Source organism: Azolla caroliniana, unplaced genomic scaffold (assembly GCF_043228905.1).
Source record: "Azolla caroliniana isolate FFs.n. ecotype wild unplaced genomic scaffold, voAzoCaro1.0.p SCAF_11, whole genome shotgun sequence".
In the NCBI taxonomy this organism is placed as follows: Eukaryota; Viridiplantae; Streptophyta; class Polypodiopsida; order Salviniales; family Salviniaceae; genus Azolla; species Azolla caroliniana.
The window spans coordinates 12,705,221-12,732,957 of NW_028230446.1; the positions used below are offsets into that span (position 1 = coordinate 12,705,221).

The following is a 27,737-nucleotide window of genomic DNA, read 5'->3' on the forward strand; positions in this document are numbered from 1 at the left end:
TATATATGGACGCTTTGTACCTACTTGTACTTTCTTCGTAGTACACACTTATTTTATATCCAATTCCTTTTTAAGTGTAGATGTCTCATGTTCTATATACAATATCCATTGCCAACACAAGTGAAAATGTGCACAATGTCATGTTTATGCAACATAGGGTGTTTGTTGATGACAACAATGGTTGCTAGATAATGGAAGAATACTAATATATACTTAAGAAGTTTGATAATAGATTCCATATTCCATCTATTGTCTTGCATCTATGCATATTAAATTGGGCGGTGGAAGTATATCATCAATTTTAGGATAATGTCAACTTGACTAATACGTTATCCTATTTTAGAATGCCATATTGTTGCTATTCTCATCATCATATATTTGGCATACCAAGCTCTTGTTACATAAAATTTTAATTTGTTGAGTTTGAACCATGTGAATTCATCTAACAATCGGCAACGGTTCGGTTCGAGAGGGTCCAAACCGTTTAATTTTTTTGAAACCTGAACCAAACTGAACCGAACCATGAAACCGTTAAACCATTTTCAAAACGTTAAACCATTAAACCGTAAAAACCACAGTTTCGTGGTTTGGTTTCAATTTTCAACATAGGTCAAAATTTTCAATATTATAAAATTTTTTAAATTTATAATATTTCATTTTTTTAAATTTTAAATTTTTTTAAGGTGTTCCTAAAATGTGAGAATAAGGTCTAAAAACGAAAGGATTGTTTAAAAACAATTTTTATAAATTTTTTATAAAATTTATTTTTTTAAAACAAAAAACCGTTTAACCATTTAAACCGTGGTTTCTGGTTGTTAAAACCGAACCGAACCATTGAAACTGTTAAGCTGCAGTATCGCGGTTTGGTTGCCGATTATTCATCTTACCAAAATATTCATTTTTGCATCAAATTTGAGTCATGATAAAGGAATGTAAAAAATAGATAAGGCAATTGACTTGTGGGGTTAATAAAAGATGTAAAAGGAATTAATAGAACAATGAGATCAAAACCTAAAACTATACTTGAATGCCAAGAAATAATGAAACTGTGGTTAATTTTCTATGTTTTCATTATAATTCAAACATCGAGCGCTACTTAATTATAAAGCTTTGAAAGTGATGTGTTTTGGGTTTGGCCGGTGGGCATTAATGGTTTTGTTTGCATTTTCTTGTCTTATGTGTTTGTTTTCACGCATTTCATTCAAGAATAATGTGTACGAAAGTAAAAGTTGGTGTTTTGGTATGGGATTTTGTTGCTCGAGTTAGGGAATTGATAGTTATAGGTATCAATAATCACCCTCGTCATTGATAGGCATTTATAGCGTTAGGCTAAGATATGATATTTTCTGCTTTTGAAGGTATGACTTCAAGGGCATTCGTTTTTCATTAAGGAAAAGTTGACATTTCTATTTTAAAGTTATCTTGGTAGTGGAAATGGAGTTTGTAAAGCCAAAATCGTAAGGAAAACTTGTGAGAGGGGACGATCCATAGTAAATTAGCAACAAAGTTATTTTCTTGATGCCAATGTTATAAGTTCCGCTCCTTGATTGGAAATTGAGAATTTAGTGAAGCGACTTTGGGAATTGAATTTGTAGAAGTAGAAGGTTGGTGTCCATGACCTCAAACGAGGTGTAGAATAGCTTTTATGATTAACAAAGCATGAGATCCATTGCACAAGACTTAAATACATAACCTTACAATTGCACAACCATCTCATAGGTAAAAATTGGATGTGCACGTGTGTGTTCATGAGCTAGGAAAACCTTTATCAAGCTCGAATTATCAACCCACTTTGCAAGTTAGTTTTCATGAAATCATCCTCTACCCCCTAAAAAAGTGTGAAATTTTGATCGTGTTCTTGTGGGAGTTATAATTTAGACCTCAATTCTAATAGTATCGAGTGCTCATATTGACAACAAGCCATAAATTCCTTGTGAGCAATCTCTAAATTTTGTAACATTGTATTATCGATGTTGTTCCATTTTGAAATGTAAGCAACACATTCATGTGGAGTGAAGCTAGTCCACATGGAGTGATTTCCCCCTTACGTTGAAATACTTATTTTTTATGCTTTGAACATCTCAATATGCACATCCAAGGAGCAAGCCATGGGGTCCACCTAGATTTAATGTCATTTTACTATCAAACATGAAACAAGTATGCATTGGGTTTCCTTCTTCCAAATGTGCATACATCGGGAGCCACATGTGGGTCCATTTAGATTTTTAGGATATCTTCTTCTTCTTTTTGCAATGCAAATGAGATAAAGCATTCATGAAGGGTTGACTGTCTTCACCTCGACGTCTCAACACGTGTGCACGCAAGAGCCCAATGGGCTCATTGAATAAATTGACGACATGTTTTTCATACACGTATTCGAGCGAGGCGAGTATGTACCGGATTTCTTGACTCGGTCTCAATATGCATGTCTTGGGTCCACGTAGATTTCAATGACATATTGACTTGCACATACATACATACATACATACATACATACATACATACATACATATATTGTGTCCCTATATGTTAGGAGCACCGCACATACATACATACATACATACATACATACATATGTTGTGTCCCTAGATGTTAGGAGCAGCACACATACATACATATATACATATCTATATGATAGACTCATGCGTGATATTCGTCGTATTCTCCATCCGTAATATTCGAGAATACAAAATGACCCCTAGAGGCTAGAATATTACAGAATCATTTGTTTATTTATTTATTATTTAAAAAAAACAAATATTTTTACATCTATTACGAAAATATTATTACTCCCCTCTTTAATGCCAGATAAAAATATCAAATTTTGTGGGAGAGTAAAAAGTGAGAGATTAATGAACCTTTTATTTATTATTAAAAAAAACAAATACTTTTAAGTTTTGCATCTATGTATTATAAAAATATTATTAGTGTTTTTAATGTTAGATAAAAATATCAAATTTTGTGGGAGAATAAAAAGTGGGGAATCAATGAACCTTTTATTTATTTATTAAAAAATAAAACAAATACTTTTAAGTTTTATATCTATTATAAAAAAAAGGTGGGGAATTAATAGAACTTTTTATTTTATTTTGTTTTAAAAATAAAATAAAAACTTTTAAGTTTTGCAGTCTCATGTTTAATGTGAAGTAAAATATCCCATTTTTATTGTCAATGTCCTATTTGTTATAAGTTATAACTTATATGATATATCTAACAAACTAAAAAGCAGGGACTTTATGAACTCTTTTATTCTTATTTTATTTTTACGAATATTTTTTCAATGCATTCTTATGCGTGTTAGTATCCATGCGTTTGATAACCCCCACGAATGCGAATATGTCAATCTATGTAGACTATATCTATAGATATATGTGTACATGTATGTATGAATAGGCGCAGGTCAGTCGGCATGAAAGGGGACAAAGTGTAGATTGTATACCCCTCCCCTCCCCCCCCTCTAGACGTTGAAGAACAAATTGATGCTGCCGATATCGCATACTTCAAAGAGAAGGAAGGAGCAAAGAGAAACGGGTATGTATAAATAATGTAATGAAAATGCGAGCAGGGGCCGATGGGGGGTGGGCGGCCGGACACACAACATATATGTATATGTACATGTAACATAAACAATAGTATGTACAACACAATGGTCCATTGCTTACATGTTAAAAACTTGAAAATGTATTTGTGTGTGTGTGTGTGTGTGTTCTTGTTTTTCTTGAAAGGAGTGGAAGTAGATAACCTTTTTTCTATTTTCCATTTCTTCTGATTCTGGATTTCCCTGCGGATCCATCCCATCCATTCATCGGGTGGTAAGAAATTAAAGAAACACACCCCCCCCCCCCCCCCCCCCCCCCAAATCTCCATCTCCATCTCCATCTCCATCTCCTTCCTTTCTGATTCTCTTCGTCTGCAATTTTTCCTTCTCCTTCTCCTTCTCCTTCTCCTTCGCCCTCTCTCCCTTGCGAGAAACGAATCGACAGAAGTGTAAGCTCGCCGAAGAAAGCCAACACATACCGCAGGAGGAGGACAGATTCAGAACCAAAACAAATAACAAATAACGGACAGGCTTTGTTTTCTGTTGCTCCCTCCTCTCCCCAAGCCCCAGAATTGAAAAGCTTCCATGGCGTCTTCTCTCCTTTTACGAACCACAGCTTCCTCTTCCTCTTCCTCTTCTATACCTTTGGAGCTTCGCCATGGCGGGCTTCCAAAACCTCATGTTTCTCGCTCGTTCTTGGCGAATCCAGGTAAGCAAATTCTCATAAGTCTTCTTCTTTTAGCATTTTCTATCGGATAAGAACCCCGATGTCTTCACGTTTTCTTTTGCACGATTTGCTAATTATGATTAAAGCATATTCTTCTTCTTCTTCCTCTTCTCTCTGTAAAGTCTCTCTTTTCGTTTATCCTTTCGATCTGTGTAAGAAGCTAGAGCTGTTCGTTTTGTTCACGTTTTCCCTTCCATTCTTAGCTAATCAAGGGAAGGGAATTTCTTCATCTTCTTCTGTAATGTGCCTTCCCAAAGAATTTGTATGCAGGAAGAGAGCTAGAGATTCTCTTATTTTCCTGGAAATTCTCTTTCTTCTGTAACTATTTTATGTCTGGCAGGTAAGAAGCTAGAACAATTTCATATCTCCTCGTATAATTCAGGGCCAATATCTTCTTCTTCTTCTTCTTCTTCTTCTTCTTCATCTTTCTGTGATCCTCGCTTTTTTCTCATTCTTTGTTAAAATCTCATGTTCTTTTTCTGTGATTTCTCTCATGTTCTGTGGAAGAATTTCCATCTATCTCATGTCAAAGCTCTGTTAAAATCTCTTCTTTTTAACTGTCATTTCCCTTGTGTTCTTTGAAAGCGTTTGTAGCTATTACTCAGCTACAGGAGTTTGATATTTCTTCTCTTAGATTCTTCACTAAAATGTCTTTTTTAGTGTGTTAATTGCCTAGTTTATTTTTAAAGCATTTCTACAGCTAATTAGATGGAGGGATCTCATGTTTCCTCCTATAAATTCTCCTCTAGAGTTTGGTTTTTTCTGCTTCAGTCTTTTGACATCATTTTGAGCTAGTAAGAAGGTAGACGAGTTTCCATGCCTCTTCTCATAGTTCCATTTTGTTCCTTGATTTCCGTTGTGTCTTTTGAAAGCATATCTAGATAGTAAGATGCTAGAGGATTTTCACATTTCTTCTCGTAAAATCTTCGCTAAAGCCTAAAAATTCGTCACTTTTCCCTTTCTTTTTAGCATTCCCAGCTAGGACTTGCAGTTTTCTCAATAGGTAAATTCTCTTCTTTTTCTCTATAATTTTGCAGAAAATGTAGGAAACTAGAGTTGCTCATCTTTCTCGATTAGGTAAATTCTCTTAGCTTTCCTCTGATTTTCTTGTTTCTTTAGCAAATCTAGCTTCTTAGAAGCTAGATTCATATGTTGCTAGTAGTTAAACTCTCATCTGTTTTCTATAGTTTGCCTTTTTCCCAGCAGATCAGGCCACTAAGAAGCTAGATTGTCATGACTTCTCGTAAGTTCCTCCCAAATCTCTTCTTTTGTGTAATTTTTCTTGTATTTATTGAGCATTTCATGCTTCTCGTGCATTTTTTGACAGTCTTTTTTTCTTGACTCTTTTTTTTTCACGCATTTGACTTCCACATGGCTTGTGCATTCGTTGCTAATCTTTTCTGTCGTCTGTAATTTTCCTTTTTCAAAGATTCTGGTTAGTAATAGCCCAAAGTTTCACTTTTCTTGCACATTCGTCTTTCTTGAATTTCGCTTCTTTTTTTATCATTTTGAGATGTTAAAGAATCTATAATTCCAGGTTTCTCCACATTGCTTGTGACTAAATTATAACTTTTTTTTGAATTTCACGTTTTGTGCCTAGCATTTCAGACAGTAATAATCCACAGTTTTGCGTTTCTTCCACCTTCTTCGCAAATCACTGTTTTTGTGTAAATTGTCTTCTTAAGCATTTCTGTCTATTAAGAAACTAACATTTCTTTGTAATTCACTTATTTTTCTGGGAATTTTCGGATTTTTAGCATTTTTTGCTATTAAGAAGATTTTTTTTTTTCTTCTTCCATACTTTAACTCTTTGATAAGCATTTCTCATCAGTAAGAAGCAAGAGGTGAAAGATTCTGATCCAGGAATGAATGATAACATGAACAGGTTCTTCTCATGTAAACTTCTACTCACAGAAGCTTCCATCTACAGTGAAAGAAATACGTCCTTTGCACTCTAGTTCATCCAGGTTAGTCTCACGTGAATTTCTTACTGCTTAGGTTAAAGGCTTCAATTTTCAGGATTATATATACAGGCTTTAAATTCAGTGTGTATATGCTAGATTCCATGGATGAAAAATTGATAGCTAACTTCTTTGGTGAAATGTCTTGGAGTTTTTGCTTTAATTATATGTTCCTCCATTGAGTTTAATATTCTTCATCCATGATGTTGAAAGACAATGATGTTTTGCTCTTAGGCAAAAGTCTCTCAATGTTCCATATATATATTCTTAATTCCTGATGTTTAAGGCTTAGCTCTTAGGTGAAAGCCTGTCAATCTAGCAGATAATATTCTATCTTCTTAAGATGAACTGTCTAGGATTTGTGTTTTAAATTTTGGCAATGGCATATGCTCATCCATGGATTTTAAGATTCTTTGGCTATTTCTGTTTAAGAGCTTTTGTTGATTTTAAAGCAGGAGCAAGCATTTTGTATGTAAAGCAGAGGCTAATGCTTTAGGGGATTCTAGTCCTCCTCAAGCTTCAAAAGAACTGAGCCAATTCGAAAAAGTAGTTGAATTTCTTACAACAATGTTTCCAGTCTGGGTTTGTTCTCTAAGCCACATGCTCAATCACTTTTGTGTCATTTGGAAGTTTCAATGTTTCACTTTGAAGGTAAAGGAAAATCTAAACTTTCTGTTCTTGTGCAGGTGATTCTTGGCACTCTAATTGGCATTTATAAACCATCAGCGGTAATTATAACTCACCACATACACAAGTGTTAAAACTTGCATCTATACATTTATGGTGTTCGACTAGTTGCGAATTGCACAAGTTAATTAGAAATGATCATGCGTGTAGGCATTAAAGTTTTAGATGTAATATAATATAAATACATACTCTCTAAACAAACAGAGACTGCACAAACTGACCGTTGACACCATGAAGTTGAAAATTAGAACAATTCAGTTATTAATTTATCAGAAATTTATGCTGTATTAACCAATTCAATTACTTAAAAATGAAATAGCAATGCACATTGATTCACTAGCTTTTGTAAAAAGTCTGAAGCATCAACAAAGAAAGCATGGCCACACTTTATCTGAATAGTTTACTGTCTGCAGGTCACGTGGTTGGAGACAGACCTATTTACTGTTTTCCTGGGTTTCTTGATGCTTTCCATGGGATTAACCCTAACGTTTGAGGATTTCAGAAGATGTTTACGAAATCCATGGACGGTGAGATCCTATCTGCAAACTTCATTAATTTTAATATTAATGCTAGTAATATTTTACTGTTTTTTTCTGTTAACTTTTAACTCATGTTTCAGAGTCTACTACCTGTTGATATATTAACATGCTTTTTTGTTAACTTTTGATATCTAGTCAATGTTTCTCTTTACACTTTGTTTTTTTGCAGCCTGCATCAATTTAAAAAATATCTGTTGTAAGTTCCAAGGAAAATCCAAGCTTAATAAATTGGTCTCAGTCACTTACTTTTCTAATCACAACTTGCAGGTGGGAGTGGGATTTTTAGCTCAATATTGTATCAAGCCCCTGCTAGGATTTCTTATAGCATTAGTAAGTATGGAAAGTATTTAGAGTGCTCTCATGCTAATTGCATGCATTAAATAGCTTACTTTATATTTTTATAATTTTGCAGACCCTGAAGTTGTCTGCTCCTCTTGCAACTGGTCTAATTCTGGTGTCTTGTTGCCCTGGAGGCCAAGCATCAAATGTGGCAACTTACATATCCAAGGGAAATGTGGCACTATCAGTTCTGATGACTACGTAAGTATCTATAATTTATAGCCAATGATTTAGGTATCAACGTTTGAGTAACATATACATAAATCATTTTTTTGCTAGTGCTTATTTTTGTAAGAAAAATGTTATGAACAGTTGTAAGATGTCAAAGAGGCTAGCAGAAGCTTAACAATAAGAACTATATTTCTTCGTGAGTCTTGAAGCCTTAACATACAAAAATGATAGTGGGTTTTGGAACCCATGGCATTTAAGAAAGAAAGATATATTAACGTCTTTTAAGAGGCCAAAACGGCCTATAAGACCAAACAAGAGATTACATCTTGAGTGTTTTCTCGTCTTTGAGAACAACAAATCAAAATAAAATAAATATTACTAAGTAAATATAAAAGTAAATAAGATAGAAGGAGACTAGAGACTCTGGTTTTTGGCACATGTGAGATTCTCAAGTTAGATATATTATAATTTTTGACTTCAAAAGATCTCTAGCATAGGTCGATCCAGAATGGAGAGGTCTCCAAAGTGAGGGAAGCACCTGCGATGGTGGGAGATAATGGCCGTTATCTGTTGATGACAAGGGTGTTGAGGTCATAATCCACGGGCTGGGGCCTACATGCACGACAAATTGCTATTGCCAAATCTATTGTAACCCTTTGTTATGTCCTGGTCGGGAACCCATTTGTGTATCCTTTGATTGGCTTGTAACATTAGTAGGAGCATTGGGGCTAAAGAAAGTTGTGATTGTTCTTTGTTGATGAGCTTGTGTGGCTGTACTATTGTCCTTCAACAAATTTCCTCTTTGTCTCTTGAGTTCTAGCAAGAAATGTCCTAGGCACCATTGGTCCTCATATTCCATTACCTTGCATAGTGGGCCAAAGCCTTGTTTACAGTGACAAACATAGTGTTCTTCAGATTCCACTCCTTGATGATACAATTGGCAAATTGTTTCTTCTAGAGGCATTCGTGTATATCTTCCTACCTTGATCTCTTACTGATATGATAAAGTTCACAGCTGCCCCATCACACTGCGCAGCGCATTTTATAGATATATGTCCATATAAGGTGGTCTAATGATGAATCCATCCTCTGATGTGTGTAAAAACTGAGTCTTGTAGTGGGCCATCTTTTGATATTTTGGGACTGATCCATGCTATCTTTCTAGGTACATAATGAGTTAAAGTAGTGGAGTGGAGAGAAAAAGAACAATGCATTAAATGCTGTAAGGAAGTAATGATAGGTTCTAAAAGTCAACTGTAATAAATGTTGGAATAAAGTAAATCTATAGAGAGAAAACGTGCAGAGAGAGATTGTAGAAGGGAGTGATCAGTTCTAGGGCTGTCACCCACCAACACCTCCTTTGAGCTTCATAATGGTGGTCCTACATTGAGATGAGTAAGGAGTTTATCAATAGTGACCCTAGGAAGGGGCTTGGTAAAGATGTTAGCCACATTTTCTCGAGTGGCACAATAGTCCAATCTGATGATTTGATTAACGACAAGCTCATGAACAAAATGGTAGTGAACCTCAATGTGTTTAGTCCTACCATGGAAGGAGGAATTTTGTGCTAATGCACGGGTACTTTGGCTATCGGTAAGAACTCTAATAGGAGTGGCTTGTGGAATTCTAAGATGGTCAAGGATTTGTCTTAATCATAAGCGTTCACAACATGTATCCAAATAGGAACAATATTCAGCTTTTGTAGATGAAGTGGAAACTGAATTTTGTTTCCTGAACTTCTATGAAGTCAAACCCAAGCAGAAAGCAGTAGCCATACATAGATAATCTTGTGTCTGCATCTCTTGCCCAAACAACATCTGGTTAACCAACTAACTCAATGCCTCCTTTGAATGAACGGCTATAGTCATTTGAGCCTGCTAAGCACAGGAGCGCATGAATGGCCGCTTGCCAATGGACTCGGCATGAAGCATTTGAAAACTGGCTAAGAGCACTCACACTGTTGGACAGATCTGGTCTTGTGTGGGTAAGATGTGTGAATGTCCTCCATGGGAAAGCTTGGATTGTGGATCCATGGGATAAGATAGAAGCTCACAATTAGTCATGTCATAGGTTTCAAGAAGTTGTCGATGATACCTATGCTGGCTGAGAAATATGACTCCATATCCAAGAAATAATGCAGAACTTAGAAGCCCTAAATTTGTCATTTCAAAGGTTGCTTTTAACTCATTACGAAGCTGCTCTATCTTGGCTTCAAAAGAACCTGTAATTAGTAAGTTATCTACATATAGAATAACTAGACACATCAAGCCATCTTGAGAGAGGGCATAGAGATTGGTATCAGCAGAACATCGTTAGAAGCCAAAACAAATAAGAAAGAATTGGTCTCGTCATACCAAGCCTTGGGAGCTTGTTTCAAGCCATATAAAGCTTTCTTCAACCTATAAACTATACCACCTTGACCTGAAATTGCAAACTGAGAAGTCTGCTCCACATAAATATCTTCCATTAGGTTGCCATTCAAAAAGGCAACTTGACATCAATTTGGAATATATACACCAAATGTAGTGGGAAACAAGTTGTAGGCCACATCAGATAGAAGTATACTTTGCCATGGGAGAAAATATCTGCTCATAGTCTACTCCCATTCGGGAGTACCCTTTTGCAACTAATTGAGCCTTGTGTTTGAATATTTATTTAAAACCAATAACTTGTCTATTCTGAGGACGTGGGACTAATTCACATGTGTGATTTGTAGTAGTACATTATACAGCAAGGCAAAGTTGCACGTACTGTGAGGCTGTTGGTTTTTACAATCACTTATGACTAGTGCAGATGAGGTGGCTGCATGTTGATGAATATCAAAATCAGAAGGATGGAGGGATATGTTCTTGTGTTTGTTGGAGACAAGGGTTGAATCGAGGAATTTGGCTTAGAGGTTGAGCTTTCAGTAATTGAAATAGTAGTCGAAGAGAAGGTGGGGCAGCTGGAGCTGAACCTCCAACACAAAGTCTGGAGTAATTCTAGAGTTATTAGATTGTGACTCTAAAAAAGGAACATCTCTAGAAATACAATGGCTAGTTTGAGGATCCCAATATGCCTTAGAATGGTTGCTATACACGAGAAACTTGTGTTTCTTGCACTTGGACCCAAACTTAGTCTATGTAGTATCTGAAATATGAACAAATGCATAAGGTCCAAATGCATGTAGGTGAGATGACCTGTAAATGCCTCTTCAGGGGCCATTTCAGCAATCGCCTTAGTAGCACAACAGTTGATGATGTAGACAGCTGTGAGGACAGCTTCGCCAAAAATGCTGAGGGGAAGATTGCACTGAGACAAAAGCGCGCGAGCCATTTCTTGAAATGTGCTATTATTCTTTTCTACTACTACATTTTGTTGTGGAGAGTTGGGAGCAGAAAACGGATGAGCAACACCTCTTTGCTCAGAAAAGGTATGGAAGGCATGTGAAATAAACTCAACACCATTGTCAGATCTGATTTATCCAACCTTGGAGGTTTTTGAAATGTTAAGTTATCAACTTCATCCCTAAATATTATATGCTAGCTTAGATCGTGTCATTTTCGAATTGAACCCTGAAAATCAAATATTCATTGATGAGGCCCTATCCTACTCTTTTTTACTGAACGTAGTGGAAATCTTGCAGATGCTCTACTATTGGTGCAATTATTATGACTCCTCTGCTTACTAAAGTCTTAGCTGGGCAGTTGGTGCCAGTTGATGCAGCTGTAAGTTGAGGATCTCATTCTGGCTTTGGATTATGCTTTGGAACTTGTTGAGCTAGTTCGATTTGCTGGCTATTTATTGAACTGTTCAATATACAGGGTTTGGCACTGAGTACATTTCAAGTAGTACTAATGCCGACAATTGTTGGAGGTCAGTTCTTATAATAGTGCATTTTCCCAGATATCAAATTCTTTCAGTGTGTCTATTCTCCAATATTTTGAGCAATTGTTCTTTCCCATAATTGATCTATATTCTCAAATTTGTGTCAGTTCTATTCCACGAATACTTACCACAATTTACAGAGAAGATAACAGTATTCACTCCATTGGTTGGAGTGATTCTCACAACGCTGCTGTGTGCAAGCCCTGTGAGTCACTTTCCTTTGTTATGCACGTTGTACATTTCTGTAGTCAATGCTAAAATGCTGAGAGTAAATGCTAAATGGTCGAGAGTACATTTCCTTTGATGTGGTTGAGAGTAAATGCCAAATGCTATCAACATGTGCATCCAATAAGATGTGACAATCAATCATAGATTTAGATATGTTTATCCTATTGCAAGTTGAAAATACAGGCATACAGTTTTGTGCCTGTTTCTGTCTGTATTTATTTTGGTGCACATACGTTTTTGGGTGAAATATTCAAAATTATATACACCAAAATTATCATACACTATCATTTATTGGTAGTATGTAATATGCTGTTTTCTACCTATGATTTCATAGCATACCTACCTCTGAACACTTCCTTTTAAATGTGTAGAGAACCTAAATCTCTAGGCAGAAAAGTTGAGCACTAAATCACTGAGGATCTGATAATTGTGGTTGACACAACTACCTGAGATTTGTGGTGGTACTATCATTTGATAAATGAGCTTGACAATACAACTGCTAAACATACATTTAAGAGATGAGTAAAATTCTGCTTGTAAAATTAGGAAGAACTTATTGTGAGAATCATTATAATACAAGAAAATAATAGCAGCTTGACTTGAGAAATGTGCTTCATATCCGTGTTGAAGCACCTTTGTTCGTGAACATCATAAACGTGTTTGCAGACATTAACAGTAATCTACATATGCAATAAGTTTGTGTTCAAGCACATGATTAGAGGCTTAAATACCAGGTATAAAGCACATTGTTCTATCAAGCCAGTATTTTGTTCTGAGGTATTATGGTTCGATATATACTAAAGTACATGACTAGGAAGAATATATGATGACCCACTTACAAGAAATGAAAACATCAGATCGGCACCATGAAGAACCTGGATTTAGAAAATAGCAACTCGAAAAGGACAATGTTACCTCAGACATGTTTTTCTTTTATTTTAAAAAGAGAAAAATATATATTAACCTAAAGATGAATGAAGATGACTGTGATGTGTCGGCTAATGTTTTTTGAGATAGTTTTACAAGCATTATGTGCACAAGTAATATGTAGGAGATAGACTGTGAGAGATGCTATTCAGGGTGAGTGAGACAGAGTAACAGAGAGTTGTGGGGTAACTTTGTCTAAGTTTTCTTTTATTCTGTACTGACACAGCTTTTTCTTTTGTAATTTTGCATGTGAAGATTGGACAAGTTGCAGATGTTCTCAAAAGTCAAGGTGCACAGCTTATCTTGCCAGTGGCTGTTCTTCATGCAGCGGCATTCTTTTTAGGCTACACAATGTCAAAATTCAGTAAATTCGGAGAGTCCACATCTCGTACAATTTCAATCGAATGTGGCATGCAAGTAAGATTTCAATCAAACTAAACAGGTTTTCCAAATACCAAATAAAGCCTCACTCAATTAAATTGGGAGCTTTTCTAATTTCTAAATAAAGCTTCAATCAATTTGGATGAGCTTGGTAAATACGCAATAAGTTTTACTTAACTGCTCAATAACATTAGCAAGACTTGTGTTGAAATTGTGACTGTCGATAATGACATTGTTTATATGATTTGTTCTTTTTTTGTCTTCAGAGTTCAGCTCTGGGTTTCTTGCTGGCACAGAAACATTTCACAAATCCACTAGTAGCTGTGCCATCAGCTGTCAGTGTGGTCTTCATGGCGGTATGTCATTACTTGTTTGATATATTGTAGTTGTGAAATTAGGGAATTACAAGCCACTACTTTCTATATATTTACCAAACTACCTCTCAATTCAAAAAACAATAAGTAGAATCAGAAATTTCTAATACATATAGGTGTGTTCTGGTATTTAGAAAAGAAATTTAGGAATACTCTGCTGAGTCTCAAAAGAACTACAGGTATTTGGTGCAATTGAAAAACAAAGGTATTTTTGTAAATATCCTAAAAGTCCCAGTTATTCTAGTTTGAAACAGTTCCAGGGGTATTCTGCTAAATGGTCATTTCTGATTTTTTCCCTAGTGATTATTGTTACTTTTTAAATGTGAATGTTTTATCTTTAGCTAATTTGTTTTTTGGTAAATGCATATACAGCTTGGAGGAAGTGCTCTAGCAGTGTTTTGGAGAAACCAACCTATTCCTGTTGATGACAAGGATGACTTCAAGGAGTAAAAGAATACAAAATGCACTCAAATTCTAATGAGACCTGATTACTAGTGTTTTTTAGAGGCTGTATGATTTGCATTCTTAGGATATTTTCTGCGTATTATTTTGCATTTCTTAATGATTGAGAAGAAATGCAAAAGGTGAGATTTTTTTCAAAAAAATACCATCATAGTTGATCGTATAGAAGAACATATAAAACCCATGATGTTTGTTTCTATCCAATTGGATATGACAAGGAGCAAATCTTCGTCCTCTTGTTCAGTTCTATATGATCAGATGAGCGTCAGTCTGGATCGGCAAGTTTTATCTGTTGAACTGAGTATTTAATTTGTTGGAATCGAGATAATTTTGGAACTTCATTGGAATGCATTCGTGTATCGTCTTAAGAATATTACAAAATGCATTAGAGGCATTGGCCATAAAAAGTTAACATAAAGTTCTTTCCAAGTTTTGAGGTCATTTTGGTTTGATATTCAGTCAGTTTCTTGTGATTATATTTTTGTTACTTAGAAAATGAACTTCAATTGGAGGACAATCAAATTCATTTGTTTGCTTGGGTGTTTCAATTGTGTTGCCATCCAAGTTCTATAGTTGTATATTCAGTAACATTTCCTTGTGATGATATTTTTGTTACTTAAAAAATCAATTTCAATTGGAGGACAATCAAATCTATTTGTTTGCTTAGTTGTTATTTGTGTTTTCCAAATTCTATTCATGTTTTGTTCATTTGTCACTTATAAAGTGTTTCGATTGTGTTATCCAACATGTATACATGCTTTCATGCGTTGATTATTGGAAGTGTCGGATTTAGAAGTTTGGATATAACTCTGTACATTCTGTGGTGGAGGCAGGAATGAGTCCAGCTGTTTACCAGATTTGAGGGTTTGTTCCCTTGAATTTTTACCATTGCTATCCGTAGCGGATATAAACTGCGACATATAGACACAATTTGTTAGCACCGGCCTCAAGAAACATGAAGGCTTATCTTAAGATAAAACTAATTTCCTCAAAAGTCTCAGGAATTTCCTTGTCTTATTGTTGTAAAAATGTAACTGACGACAACATGCTACAAAGGTATCCATGTAATATAGAAAATAGGTATACAACTGGACAAGTGTTTTTCCTACATAAGTTTTACATGTATAGTAATAAATGTATTTAGTTCAAATATACTTCGGAGTGAAAGAATTTGACATGCACACTTTCTTATGAGCATTCTGTAAAAATAAAAATACCTATTTAGGATATACGTGGAAGTTGGCAATGCAGTCTATTTTGAGAATAATCAGTTTCTGTTTTGTGGCACATCACAATTTTCTGTATCTTCTTGAATCCTTTTCATGGTATTATACAATGAAAACTCGTCCTTGAGTTAAGGGTGGTAATTGGAGCAACTTGGGTTTCTGGTTACCATATGTTCTTGGAGTTCCTTTCATGGTACTATACAATTATAATAAAGAGTTATTCCTAGAGAGAACACTATTTTGAATTCAAGACCAGAAACAACTGGAATTTTAGAATTTTAGAATTTTTATGCTTCTGAGATAGCAAAATCTGTTTTATTGATGATTATTAACTTGAGCTCAACCAATAGGTGGTTTTATATAATTAGATATATGGATGATTCTTCAATGCACTTTCAATGGTATCATATTTGTCTTTGCTCCTAATGGTTTATGGGAAAGAGCTTTATCTTGGTAAGCGATCCAACCTATACTTCTATTCAGATATTTCTCTTATATGTGGTGATTATAATATTCCTCCCAATGTGAGTGATAACTACTGGACATCGACTTATGTTGCTAGAAGAGCAATGGAACTTGTATTTTACACTTGACTTGTGGAGGACTTTATATACTAGAATATGTTAGTTTACATTCCTTCACCCTACTAAAGCAAATCGAATTTGGTAATTTCGCATGCAAGATGTGTGAAGATCATGCCTTCTGACATCTCTTGATCATGCTCCATTATGGCTGCACCTGATGAAGCAAAATTAACCTGCCAGTCATTGTAGAATTATCACATATAAAACATTTATCCATCATTGATGATAATGCTTTTTGTAGAGTACATGCCCTGATGTTTACATGACAAACTCAATTAAGGAAAGTAGGAAGTTACTCAAAGGCAATGCAATTGTGAGACAAGGGTTGTCATTTCAAAGAATTTTTCAGAAGATTGCTTATTATGAGACAGTACAGGCATAGGATAGCAATTACGACAAGGATCATAATTTCATAGATTTTTTCAAAATTTTGAAGCAGTTTCCCTAGTACATGGAACTAAGTCAACAAGAGGAAGGGCTCTAAAGAGTCATTTCTCTTTAATAGAACCTTGCTCATTCAAACTCAAAGATGTGCACCACACTCTAGAAGTAGAGATCTAGAAAAGCTGAAAAGGAAGGATTGTTGATGTTAGAAGTAGCAAACGGCACATGGGTAGGTCACTCCAGAAATGCATCCCCTAACACATGTCATGATTTACAATGGGTGCGACTCTTAGAGGTGAGCGATTGTTAAGTCTGATAAAAACAGGTTTGATACGATCATCATGCCACACGGTAACTATGAAAAAGATGGTTAAGGCACCATAATAAATTACAAGTTAATATAATACTGTTGTAGGGTGGATGGATACCACAAATGCAAGACTTCAATGTCTATATTACGCCTGTACAGTTTCAAGTTATACGACCATGTTATGTTGTCTTGATCCATGGCTTCTAACATAAGGTTTCCTTTGTCATCTTGTCTTTTCTGAAGCTTGCTAATATTGAAATGGATGTTGGAATGCTATTAAGTACATTCACAATCAGTCGACATGTTCATAACGTGACCTTTTATTCTCTCTTTCTGCCCAATCTTTGCCTTTCTGATGGAAATGGTGATAATCAGTTTCATTGGTTCTACGAGTTTGAGATGCGTGAGAATGCTCCTTCAATTGCAAATGATGCCATCGCTTGGTCTCTGACGAGCTTTCAACATGATCAATTTCTAGGTCTTCAACATCAACAAATTCAGTATTATATGTAGCTATCTTTCCTCCACATTCTGAATTAGAAAAATGGCCGTTGTGAACAGAATTATTAAATTGTCCATCCGTGAGCGAAGATTTCTCTGGTTGACCATCTCTGTTCGCATTTTCCATTCCCCTTTCAAGCAATTCCTCTTCATCTGTCAGCTCTAGTTTGGATCGCATTGCTTCACCTTCTGCTTTAAGCTTTCTTCTCTTCTCCACAACTGTCTTCAGCTTTGCAATATTCACTTGCTCCAAATCATCCAAAGATGTCTTTGGGTTTACTTGGTTACTTCCTTGTTGAAGGGTTTCCACTGTTGTCCTTGATTTCACTTCAACAACTGGCCTTTTTTCTACAACCTGTGGCGTACCTGGTGGCAAAGCCTTTTTATCATGATTGTTACATCCATTTGGATCAGTGGATCGAGAAGTTGGAATCTCCCTATTTTGCTCATATAGCTCAAGCATTTGATTGCTTACATCTGTCGGAGAGAAACACTAACTTTTTTCTTTAAGTCTTCTGCAAAGACAACTCAATTTTGGAAGATATGTGGATTCAATGAACCTTTCACCTCACCTTCTAACTGCCTAGGAGTAACATTAAATTCTTGCCACCAAGGTTTTTTACCATTGGAAGGTATCTTTACTTTCAAAAACTTCGCTGCAAGAAAGATAGCTCCTGCAGCGATATGGTGAGCCTTAAATTGCAAACACAATGAAGTGCGCAACCTGAACAATGTTAAGTTATAACAGTTACCATATCAGTTAACAAAACAATGGCTTCAAGGTAAGACATTGAAGAATTACCCGTCATTGATGAAATTCCAAGCAACTTGAGTAAGGGCATTTTGGGCAACTTTCAGCTTCTTGGTAGCAGCAATCAGAGGTCTATAAGGATGCTGAATGTTGAGATCAAACTCTAAAGTAGAAAGGACATGGTATTCCTCAAGAAGCACAAGCTCCTTTTCTTGCTCATAGACTTCCTGATAAATTATGCAAATTCTGAGCATGGTAAAAAGGAACGCCACCGTCAAAGATCACTCACCTTGCTTACCTGTATTGTAATGCGTTGTATGATATCTTGTGAGTCTTTCTTGTGTCTTATTTCATAAGCAAGACAAATGACATTCTTAAGAAGTTTTGGAGTCTCTTCAACTTTTCCAGCCAAAAACATACAAACTGTCGCAATCACCTGAAAGCAAGAACTTCTAGTTGAGACAACTTAAATTGATGATAGGTTATTTTGATATTGAATAATCTCAAATACAACTCATAATCCAGGAAAAAAGATGGGGGTGGCATATTGAAGGCCAGTTTTTAGTAGACTATCAAGACATCCCAAGGACTCTCTCGAATTTGATATTACAGGTGAACTATGATCTTCAAGTTATAGGTGCATAGGTTTTAAGTATTTCTAGAGCTGCAAATATTGCCCTCCTTATTTAGGTTGTGTTATGATTGACGCAAAGAACTAAAATGACAGAACAAGAAGCATCTCCGAAAAGAGGCAAAATGATAGAAAGTTAGAGAAAGAGACAAACGAAGCATACTTGAATCTTCTCTAGTCAGACGTTGGGAAACTTCATTATGTTGTACTCACTGCAAAGTTATTGGTACCCCCGAAAAAGGGTTATGAAGGATGAAATCAAGCATATTAAGATAATTTCTGTCAAATTTATAAAAGTAGCTTTAGTAACCCCCAATGTTCCCATAATTACAACCCTTCCTCAGCAATCATTTGGTGATAACCACTAGAAGTCGGCAACAGCTCGGCACCTAAACCAAGTCGTTAAGTCGTTTGGCAGTTGGGCTGTTTGGTTCAGTTCGGTTCAGGCTTGACCTTCCTTAACCGGTTTGAGCTTGGTTTGGCAAGGCTCAAGCTGAACTCAACCTGTTCGGGCCAAACTGGTTACGGCTTTGTCTGTTTGGCCAAACCGGTTGAGGAACCACTTCGGTTCAAGTTTGTAAACTCCCAAACTGGTACAGGCTTAACCGGTTTGGATTGGACAAGAGCAAACCGATTAAGCTAAAACCGAACCATTGCCGATTCCTAATAACCACTAAAGAGTCTGAGGTGCAAACCACCATGCATATCGGGTCCAAGATGCCAATGGAAAATGCCAGATTCAACAAAGTGTTTCTAAAGTACCATAGATTATATGCTTCTCTCCGGACCAGGACATAACAAAGGGGTTACAATAGATCAGGCAATAGCTTCAGAGACCTCGCAATTCTGTACTGACCTATGCTAGAGATCTTTCGAAGACAAAAGTTACAATATTTCTGACTTGAGAATCTTACATGTGCCGATTACAAGATTCTTCAGTCACTTTTTATGTTTACTTAGTAACATTTATTTTATTTTTATTTGTTGTTCTCAAAAACGAGAAAACACTGAAGATGTAATCCCTTGTTTGGTCTTATAGGCCATTTTGGCCTCTTAAAAGAAGTTGATGTATCTTTCTTTCTTTCTCCGGAAAACAAAATCATCCTCTTTGGCATATGGATCCTATGCATCATATTCATCCTCCATCAGCTTCAAATTCACATCCATACAATAACTGATGTCTGTCACTCATCACCTGTACTACATTGATAAATTTGGTTTGTGTATATCAAACAACTCATGGATATATTTTCTTAAGCATGAAAAAAGAAATACGTGTGACCTCCCTTGCCTATTATTCGTATGACATGATTCAAATTTTTTCAATTTCAATTTCAATAGTTCTGTGAATTTCAGAGCAAGCAATTTACGGAAACATAGACATTTCTGAATGATGAAAATAACTGTTTTGAGATATGCAAGACACATTTTTTGTTTCTTTTTGTTACTATTGAAAACATAAAATTAAAATTAGCCAAGCAAGAAGAACATTACATGTTAGAGACAAGAAAGAAGGACTCACAAATCTATCCTTCCTTGCATGCGATTGCCGTAGAAAAAACCGATGGCAAAAAACTATTGCAGTAGCAATTGTCACTTGCGGCCTGAATTTGACACACACACTCTCTCTCCTCCTCTCTCTCTCTCACTCTCTCTCTGTGGCATGCATATGCAAAGGTCCTATATGATATCCCCAGGCAAACTCCTCACGCCCACATGAATCCACCTTTTTTACTCCACAAAATGTAAGAAATGCAATTGATTGGTTACAATTTGATAAGGTCCGGGATCATGATGGATTGGTTGGTGAGCACTTCATCTATGCCGTGACATCTTGCTCCCATTGCTAGCACACATCTTTAATAGAGCCATGTGCGAAGGTTAACCTGCTAGATGGACTCAACATACCATTTGTGCCAATCCTCAAGGGTGGAGACCCCATGATGCCAAGCAACTATAGGAAAATCATGATAGGCCATTACTTGGCTAAACTATATGGCTCGATTCTTGAGTTAGAATTGAGTATATAGAGCAGAATGGCTATTGTTCAGCTGGACAGGCAAGCTTTCAGAAGGGGTTCACAACATTGGATCACATATTAATCCTCCGAGCGCTTATCGAGGAGGGCAAAGCCCATAATAAAGAATTTATTGCTGCTTTGTGGATTTATGAATAGCCTTTGACATTGTGCTATGTGTTCGGCTTATGCAACAGCTAGAAGCCCATTGTGTTCTTATAGATCTGCAATGGGGAATCTATGCACTCTATGAGTCCATATCTGGAAAAGTGCGGTCTTCCAATGGTTTGTCAAAGGTGGTGGCTAGTTTAATTGGAGTGAAACAAAAGTGGAGTCTTCCTACTATAGTAGTTTGAGTTTTTGCGAGGAATGTAACATGCAACTATGTAAAGCTTCTCTTTTTCCAAATTAACCTCTATCAATATGTATCTCTTATAGTCATCATATTTGCATACTTTGATAGAATTATCTAAGCTCTCATGGTAGATACATGCTATCTTGGCACGTCGAATATTCCCTTTGGAGTGAGGCCATATCGACTTTATAAGGTAACCATCTATCTTTGGTAGATAGATAGTTACCCGGCATGTCCAATATTCCATTTGGAGTGAGTCCATATCAATTTTTGAGGAGGGCAGGGCCATAATAAAAAATTTATTGCTGCTTTATGGATTTCTTAATAGCATTTGACATTGTGCCATGTGCTCAGCTTATGCAACGGCTAGAAATCCATGGTGTTCCTACATATCTACAGTGGGGAATCTATGCACTCTATGAATCCGTGTCCGGAAAAGTGCGGTCTTCGAATGGTTTGTCAAAGGTGGTGGCTAGCACAATCGGAGTGAAACAAAAGTGCAATCTTCTTATTATAGTAGTTTGAGTCTTTGTGAGGAATGTAACATGCAACTATGTAAAGCTTCTCTTTCCCCAAATTAACTTCTATCCATATGTATCTCTTATAGACATCATATTTGCATACTTTGATAGAATTATCTAAGCTCTCATGGTAGATACATTCTATCTCGACATGCCCGATATTCCCTTTAGAATGAGGCCATATCAATTTTATGACATAACCATCTATCTTAGGTATACGCTTTGCCTCATGCTCCCATGTTCCTGCCAAAAATATAATATCCATACCTTGAGCTACATCAGTCCTAAACCTTATTCCGTGGATATCCTCTACAATTCCAAAACATTACTTTCAATCTTGAAGTATTTAGTCTCATAGGTCTTTGCTTGCTATGCATTTTGATTTGCTTTCCTAGATACATACAATTGCTTTCTACGTTGGTGCTCTTGTGGAGTTCTATCCTCCATTAGAAAGAAACTTGTCCCTTTTAACTGAAGCTTACTACTATTTAGAATAATAGCCATTTTTCGTTCATCTAGGATTGTACAAAAAATAGCTCAAGATGACTTTCCATCAAGTTGCTTTTTGGCAACCCTATGAGGGGCATATACAATAACATCTAACATAGCAAAGTGATCTTCAAAGAATTTTGTAATATTCTCTACAAGAGATAATTCATTCTTTATGTCATTCTCTTGCATACATCTCATAACAATATTATTCTTTCTTTTTTCAATTTCATATTGCTCCTTTGCATCTAACACATCATGGTATTAGAATGCATTTGCTTGATTTTTGGTGTTTCTTTCAAGACAACATCTGTCCACCTTGTCATGATCACTTCTTCCTCCCCTTCAATTGTAGATTTTATTTTAGCATTTACCTTCATTAAAATCTCTTTTTATGCTTCAAGACCCAACATTTTTATTTTTATTTCTAGCATCCGATTAACTTGCATTTGAAACCCTAAATAGATTGAAAGGTACATTCTACTTCTTCATTTTATTAGTAGTAAATATGCCAAGAGGAGTAAAAGTCAATAGAAAAGATGGTAGCTATGTATATCTCATTGCAAGAAACAGTGATGCATATGCAAAGTGAAATGTTTGCTTATAAAGGGAGAGAATTAACTCATTAACATACAATGGAACATGATTATTCAAATGCAAGCTAATCGGATGCTTAAAATAGAAAGAAAAAGGTTGCATGAAAAGAGATTTTAATGAAGGCAAATGCTAAAATAAAATCTACAATTGAAGGGAAGGAAGAAGTGATCATGACAAGGTGGATAGATGTTTTCTTGAAAGAAACCCCAAAAATTACGCAAATGCATTCTAATACCATGATGTGTTAGATGCAAAGGAGCAATATGAAATTGAAAAAAGAAAGAATAATATTGTTATGAGATGTATACAAGAGAATGACATAAAGAATGAATTATCTCTTGTAGAGAATATTACGAAATTATTTGAAGATCACTTTGCTATACTAGATGTTATTGTATATGCTGCACATAGGGTTAGCAAAAAGCAACTAGAGGGAAAGTCATCTCGAGCTATTGTTTGTACAATCCTAGATGAATGTAAAAGGGCTATCATTCTAAATAGTAGTAAGTTACACTTAAGAGGGACAAGTTTCTTTGTAACGGAGGATAGAATTCCATAAGAGCAACAACGTAGAAGGCAAGTATATGCATCTAGGAAAGCAAATTAAAATGCATAGCAAGCAACGACCTATGGGACTATAAATACTTCAAGATTGAAGTAATGTTTTGGAATTGTAGAGGATATCCATGGAATAAAGGTTTAGGACTCAATGATGTAGCTCAAGGTATGAATATTATATTTTTGGTTGAAACATGGGAGCATAAGGCAAAACATATACCTAAGATAGATGGTTGCCTCATAAAATCGATATGGCCTCACCCCAAAGGGAATATTGGGCATACTCTATTACATGACTCAGAGGATTGTGTCATGTCCGATTATGAAAAAAAATTTATACATATGCTAAATTGCACAACATTGATTATCTTAAATGGTATGAAGGCATTCCCCTTGACAAATGTACTCACATGTTTACCATCCTTAGGTGGAGGAAGTGTGGTTGATTATGCATTAATGCCGCCATGTGATCTATCCTTGGTGAATGTGTTTAAAGTTGGCTCTCTATCTCCGGACTCAAACCATAAGCCATTGTACTTAGAGCTTGCAATTCCACATTTCATCCATAGATGCCATAGAGTGAAAGAGGAAAAGAAATGTATCATTTGACCTTGCTATGAAAAAGCTAAGATGATTGCGAATGAAGTGGAGAACCATTTGTTAAATTTTTCTCTAAGCAACGATGTTAAAGAAAATTGGCATCATTATCCTTCTGTAATTGTGTTGACTGGAGGAAAAGAGAGTGAGAGAGGTTGATTCTTGACATCAACAAGATGCCCATTCCTCAAGTGTTTTGCTCGAAGTTCTTGCTCAAAGCAACTCCTCGAACCAAGGTTTTCTTGAGACAAGATTTCTTTGAACCAGGGTTTCCTCGAGCCAAGGTTTCCTCAAACCCAAGTTTCCCCAACCTAGGTTTCTTCGAACCAAGTTTCCTCGAACCCAGGTTTCCCAAACCTAGTTTTCTTTGAACCAAGTTTCCTTGAGCCAAGGTTTTCTCGAGCCAAAGTTTCCACAAACCAATAATCCCCAAATCAAATTCCTTGAACGAGATATTTCTCGAAAAGGGGATAACACAAACGCTACCCACAAAGGGTTCTAAAACTTCTCTCGCGCCATCACCTTCTCCCTAATTCAAGTCCCCCATGGTCCCGCTCAAGGTCAGCAAGTGGCAATAGGAGGACAGGATTTGGTGGGGACGTCACTATATTCCTAGTGCTTCCGTTGCATTCTTTTGCCAACCTACTATGAGACATCGTGGGGCATGCCCAAAGTCACTTTGCAAACTACATAGATAAGGTCGTCAACATTGCATCGAAGAATTGAAATGGAAGACACAAAGCTACACCTTCTCCACACCTAGATCACCTCCCAACAATCTACAAATGATTGTGGAACATGCCCAATGACGCTTTGCACGCTAAGAGGACAAGGTCATAACTAGCCCGTGGAAGAGTATTTTGTAATGATTGTTTGTCCCATGGGCCATGTTGACCCACCATGAAAATCCTTAATAATGATTGTTAGTCCAATGGACCATGTGTGGTATCATGGCAATACTTAGTGGTAAGCCTTGTTTTAATATACCATGCAGCTAGGTTTGTAGAATGGGCATGATTGTCAGGATTGCCTATTGAGGAAGGAACCATCACCAAGAACACTAGGAATGTATTCCAGCTACACTGACAAAATCAGACCCATTGAAAATCCAAACAATGAAAATCTGAAGCAAAAATCATTTTCCATTTCCTTTTCATTTATCATTTCAAATGGTCCCAAAACAATGGTGAGAGTTCTTTGTAACAATTGTTAGTCCCATGAGCCTTGTTAACCCCCTGTGGCCATTGATATATCATCATCATTATCCTCTGTGTCTTAGGGAAATACCTTCATGGTGTGGTATGAGATGCTAATGTACTCACTATTTTATCATATTGAGGTTGTACCCTAGTAGTAAGCCATTTCTTTATCAGCCCATGCATTATGGTTGAAGTCTCACTAATAGTAGTAAAATACCATATGACACCACAGAATGTAGGGATTTGAACACGTAACCTTCTCATCTCCACCAAACACCCTCAGCAACTGAGCAACAATTATGAGGTTTCTCATGCTGTGTTTGTATTAGGGTTGTATCGTAGTGCTGAGCCTTATCTTTTTTAGTACATTCACTTGGTTCCATTCTAATTAACTCCAGTACTTTTCTACATGATGATGATGATGATATATTAGCATCCATAGATAGGTAATAATCATTACCAAGCACTATTGTAGTAGATGCCTGCAGAAGGCAAGCATTGAACTAGTGAGGTTCATCCATCTGGGCATTTCTCTGATCTCTTTTCTTTCATTTTCCTTCATATAAGGTTTACCCTAGTGATAAACCATCTTTTGTATTAACTTACATACACCTGACTCTAAATCTCACATGCCACTACGAAATGTGGGATTTGAATGCATGATGTTGTGTTCTTTGACAAACAACCTTACCAACTGACCTACACCCATCTCATTCTCTCCAGATCTTTGCAAATAGCTCCACAGACTCATAACAAGTGAAATAAAACTCAAAATCTTTATTGAGAATCACAGTCCAGATACCTCTAAAAGAGTGCATAAATTTTGCAGCATTTTTATGGGTACAACAAGCTCCACTATTGATTAAATCTTGAATATTATGTCGAGCATCATATAATAAAGAATTCTATAATGTATAAAGTTTAGAATTTTATAATATTATTAACAAAGCCTGCAAAGTTCCACACATCAACACAAAACTTAAAATGAGCATAAAAGGTCAATCTATTTCCAATCTCATGCAAAATTGGTTAAAACTTGAATCTTTATATTTTCTTTGTGAGAAACATACAATACAGGAAAGGTCAACAAAACTACATAAAACCTGAAATCTTTTTTCTTTTAGAGAGATCATACACTATAACAAAACACCATACAATTTCACAGAGCTTAAAACCTGGGGTTTATACAGAAAGAATGCTGTTGTCCTTCTTTGACAAATCAGAAATTATATAGCACTTTAAATTCTTTTCAGGATAACCACATACACACTGCAACAAGCTCCACAAAAAGGATTGCATTAAAATTTGGAATTATTTTTCTTTCAGAGAATCGGTCATACCCTAAAGCAAATCTCTGAGAAAGCATTGAATAAAAGAACTAACACCAGAACGCAAAAAGGAAAGAAAGAAAGCTTACACTTTGAGACGCATTCCCAGATCTTGCAAAAATGCACAATAAGACTTGCGAAGGTAAGATTCTTTAGAAGGATCAATACCATCCTTACGAGAAGGAGATGAGTTTTCAATGAAATCTCGTGTGAAGAACCACTGACACATCGAATGGTCTGGCTCCTCCAGGCCTCGTAGACCTTTCCATGAACCTACATCTCCTCCTTCTTCTTCTTCTCCTTCTTCGTCGAACAGTTCCGCCATAACCAAGAAAAGGTGAATAATCAGGCGTAGGTTAATGACCTGATCTTCGGCTCGAAACGACTCAGAGAGAGAGAGAGGGGGGGGAGGGAGGGAGGGATGAAACGATGATGTTGAATGAGGGTTAGATGGTGGGGAATTCTGGAGCCTCCTCTTCAGGAAACGGCGAGCCAAAGCGGCAGAGACTGTACAGAAAAGGAGAGCTACATTGAGGTAGAATCTTGACCTTCAGTACGATCGCCATGGTCTGCGCGATCACGAGGATATGACTGACTGTCAAAGAAACGGCAGCCGACTGAAGAAACGGCAGGCCCTAATCATCACATCACGTATACATACATACATTATACATACATACAAAATTTACATTAACACGGAGAGAGAGGAAGGAGAGAGAAAATATAAGGTGAGAAAATGGGTTTCGAACCCAAGACCTTCTGTGGTGGGCAGTGTAAACAATTTGGCACTAGGGTGAAATTGTATTGAAAATCTAAACAAATCTAAAATTCAAATTACGAGATGAATGTAACTCAATTTGCCCATTGGAGGCGAGAAGGTCATGGGTCCGACCCCCCTACATTCCACATTGGCATCTCATAAATTAAGAGATATATGTATGGAGTAATAGAGAGGTGAGAAAATTGTGTGATGCAATGGTAGTAGTCTAACAACTTACCACTAAGGTAAGCTAATTACAATGAGAGAGAGAGAGAGAGAGACATCATTTTAATGTTCACATGAAACTGATCTATGAGACGAGATCTATAATTGATGCCTATGGTGATAATGGAATGAAATTGGCCTATAGACACACACATACACACATATGGCGACTGGAAATCCTTGCGAACGAGCATTAGAACTCCACCTTTGTGTTGGGAATCGGGTAGAGTGGTGTCATTGAATCGTGCAACATCACAACTTGGAGAGAGAGAGAGAGAGAGAGAGAGATTTTATTATCGTATTCAGATGTCAAATATGACCCATGAGACCAAAAATATTACATTTCACATAATGCATGTGAAAGGGAGTAGCAACTCCCGAAGTTCAAGAACTTTAGCAATGAATATTGCAATTGAGAGTGCACATTGTGGTTGTGAGAGAAATTCATGCGAGGATTTGGTTTGGTTGAAGATATGTGGAAAACATGGTTGAATATGATCAAA

The 27,737-nt window shown here is 36.4% G+C and overlaps 2 protein-coding genes across 3 annotated transcripts; one reads left to right on the top strand and one right to left on the bottom strand.

The window, feature by feature from the left end:
• The first annotated feature begins 4,071 nt into the window (after positions 1–4,071).
• On the top strand, positions 4,072–14,542 carry BASS2 (Sodium Bile acid symporter family). Of its 2 annotated transcripts, none has more exons than XM_087326797.1 (13): positions 4,072–4,247; positions 6,151–6,232; positions 6,682–6,808; positions 6,913–6,954; positions 7,327–7,440; positions 7,720–7,782; positions 7,865–7,992; positions 11,588–11,669; positions 11,766–11,817; positions 11,937–12,034; positions 13,240–13,401; positions 13,632–13,721; positions 14,112–14,542. In XM_087326797.1, exons 1-13 carry the CDS (start codon positions 4,124–4,126, stop codon positions 14,187–14,189), a joined length of 1,242 nt encoding a protein of 413 aa, XP_087182923.1. In that variant the 5' UTR covers positions 4,072–4,123; the 3' UTR covers positions 14,190–14,542. The 2 variants fall into 2 exon arrangements, with proteins under 2 accessions (XP_087182923.1, XP_087182924.1); XM_087326798.1 differs by lacking the exon at positions 4,072–4,247 and adding an exon at positions 5,486–5,508.
• A 2,208-nt stretch (positions 14,543–16,750) lies between these two features.
• On the bottom strand, positions 16,751–26,859 carry LOC147857827 (cyclin-T1-3-like). The gene is made up of 7 exons (XM_087327937.1): positions 26,678–26,859; positions 26,339–26,634; positions 20,111–20,192; positions 18,256–18,393; positions 18,009–18,184; positions 17,779–17,930; positions 16,751–17,683 (listed from the first exon to the last, which is right to left on the bottom strand). The coding sequence occupies exons 2-7, from the start codon at positions 26,572–26,574 to the stop codon at positions 16,998–17,000; spliced, it is 1,470 nt and encodes a 489-aa protein (XP_087184063.1). The 5' UTR covers positions 26,575–26,634; positions 26,678–26,859; the 3' UTR covers positions 16,751–16,997.
• Between the last annotated feature and the right edge of the window lie 878 nt (positions 26,860–27,737).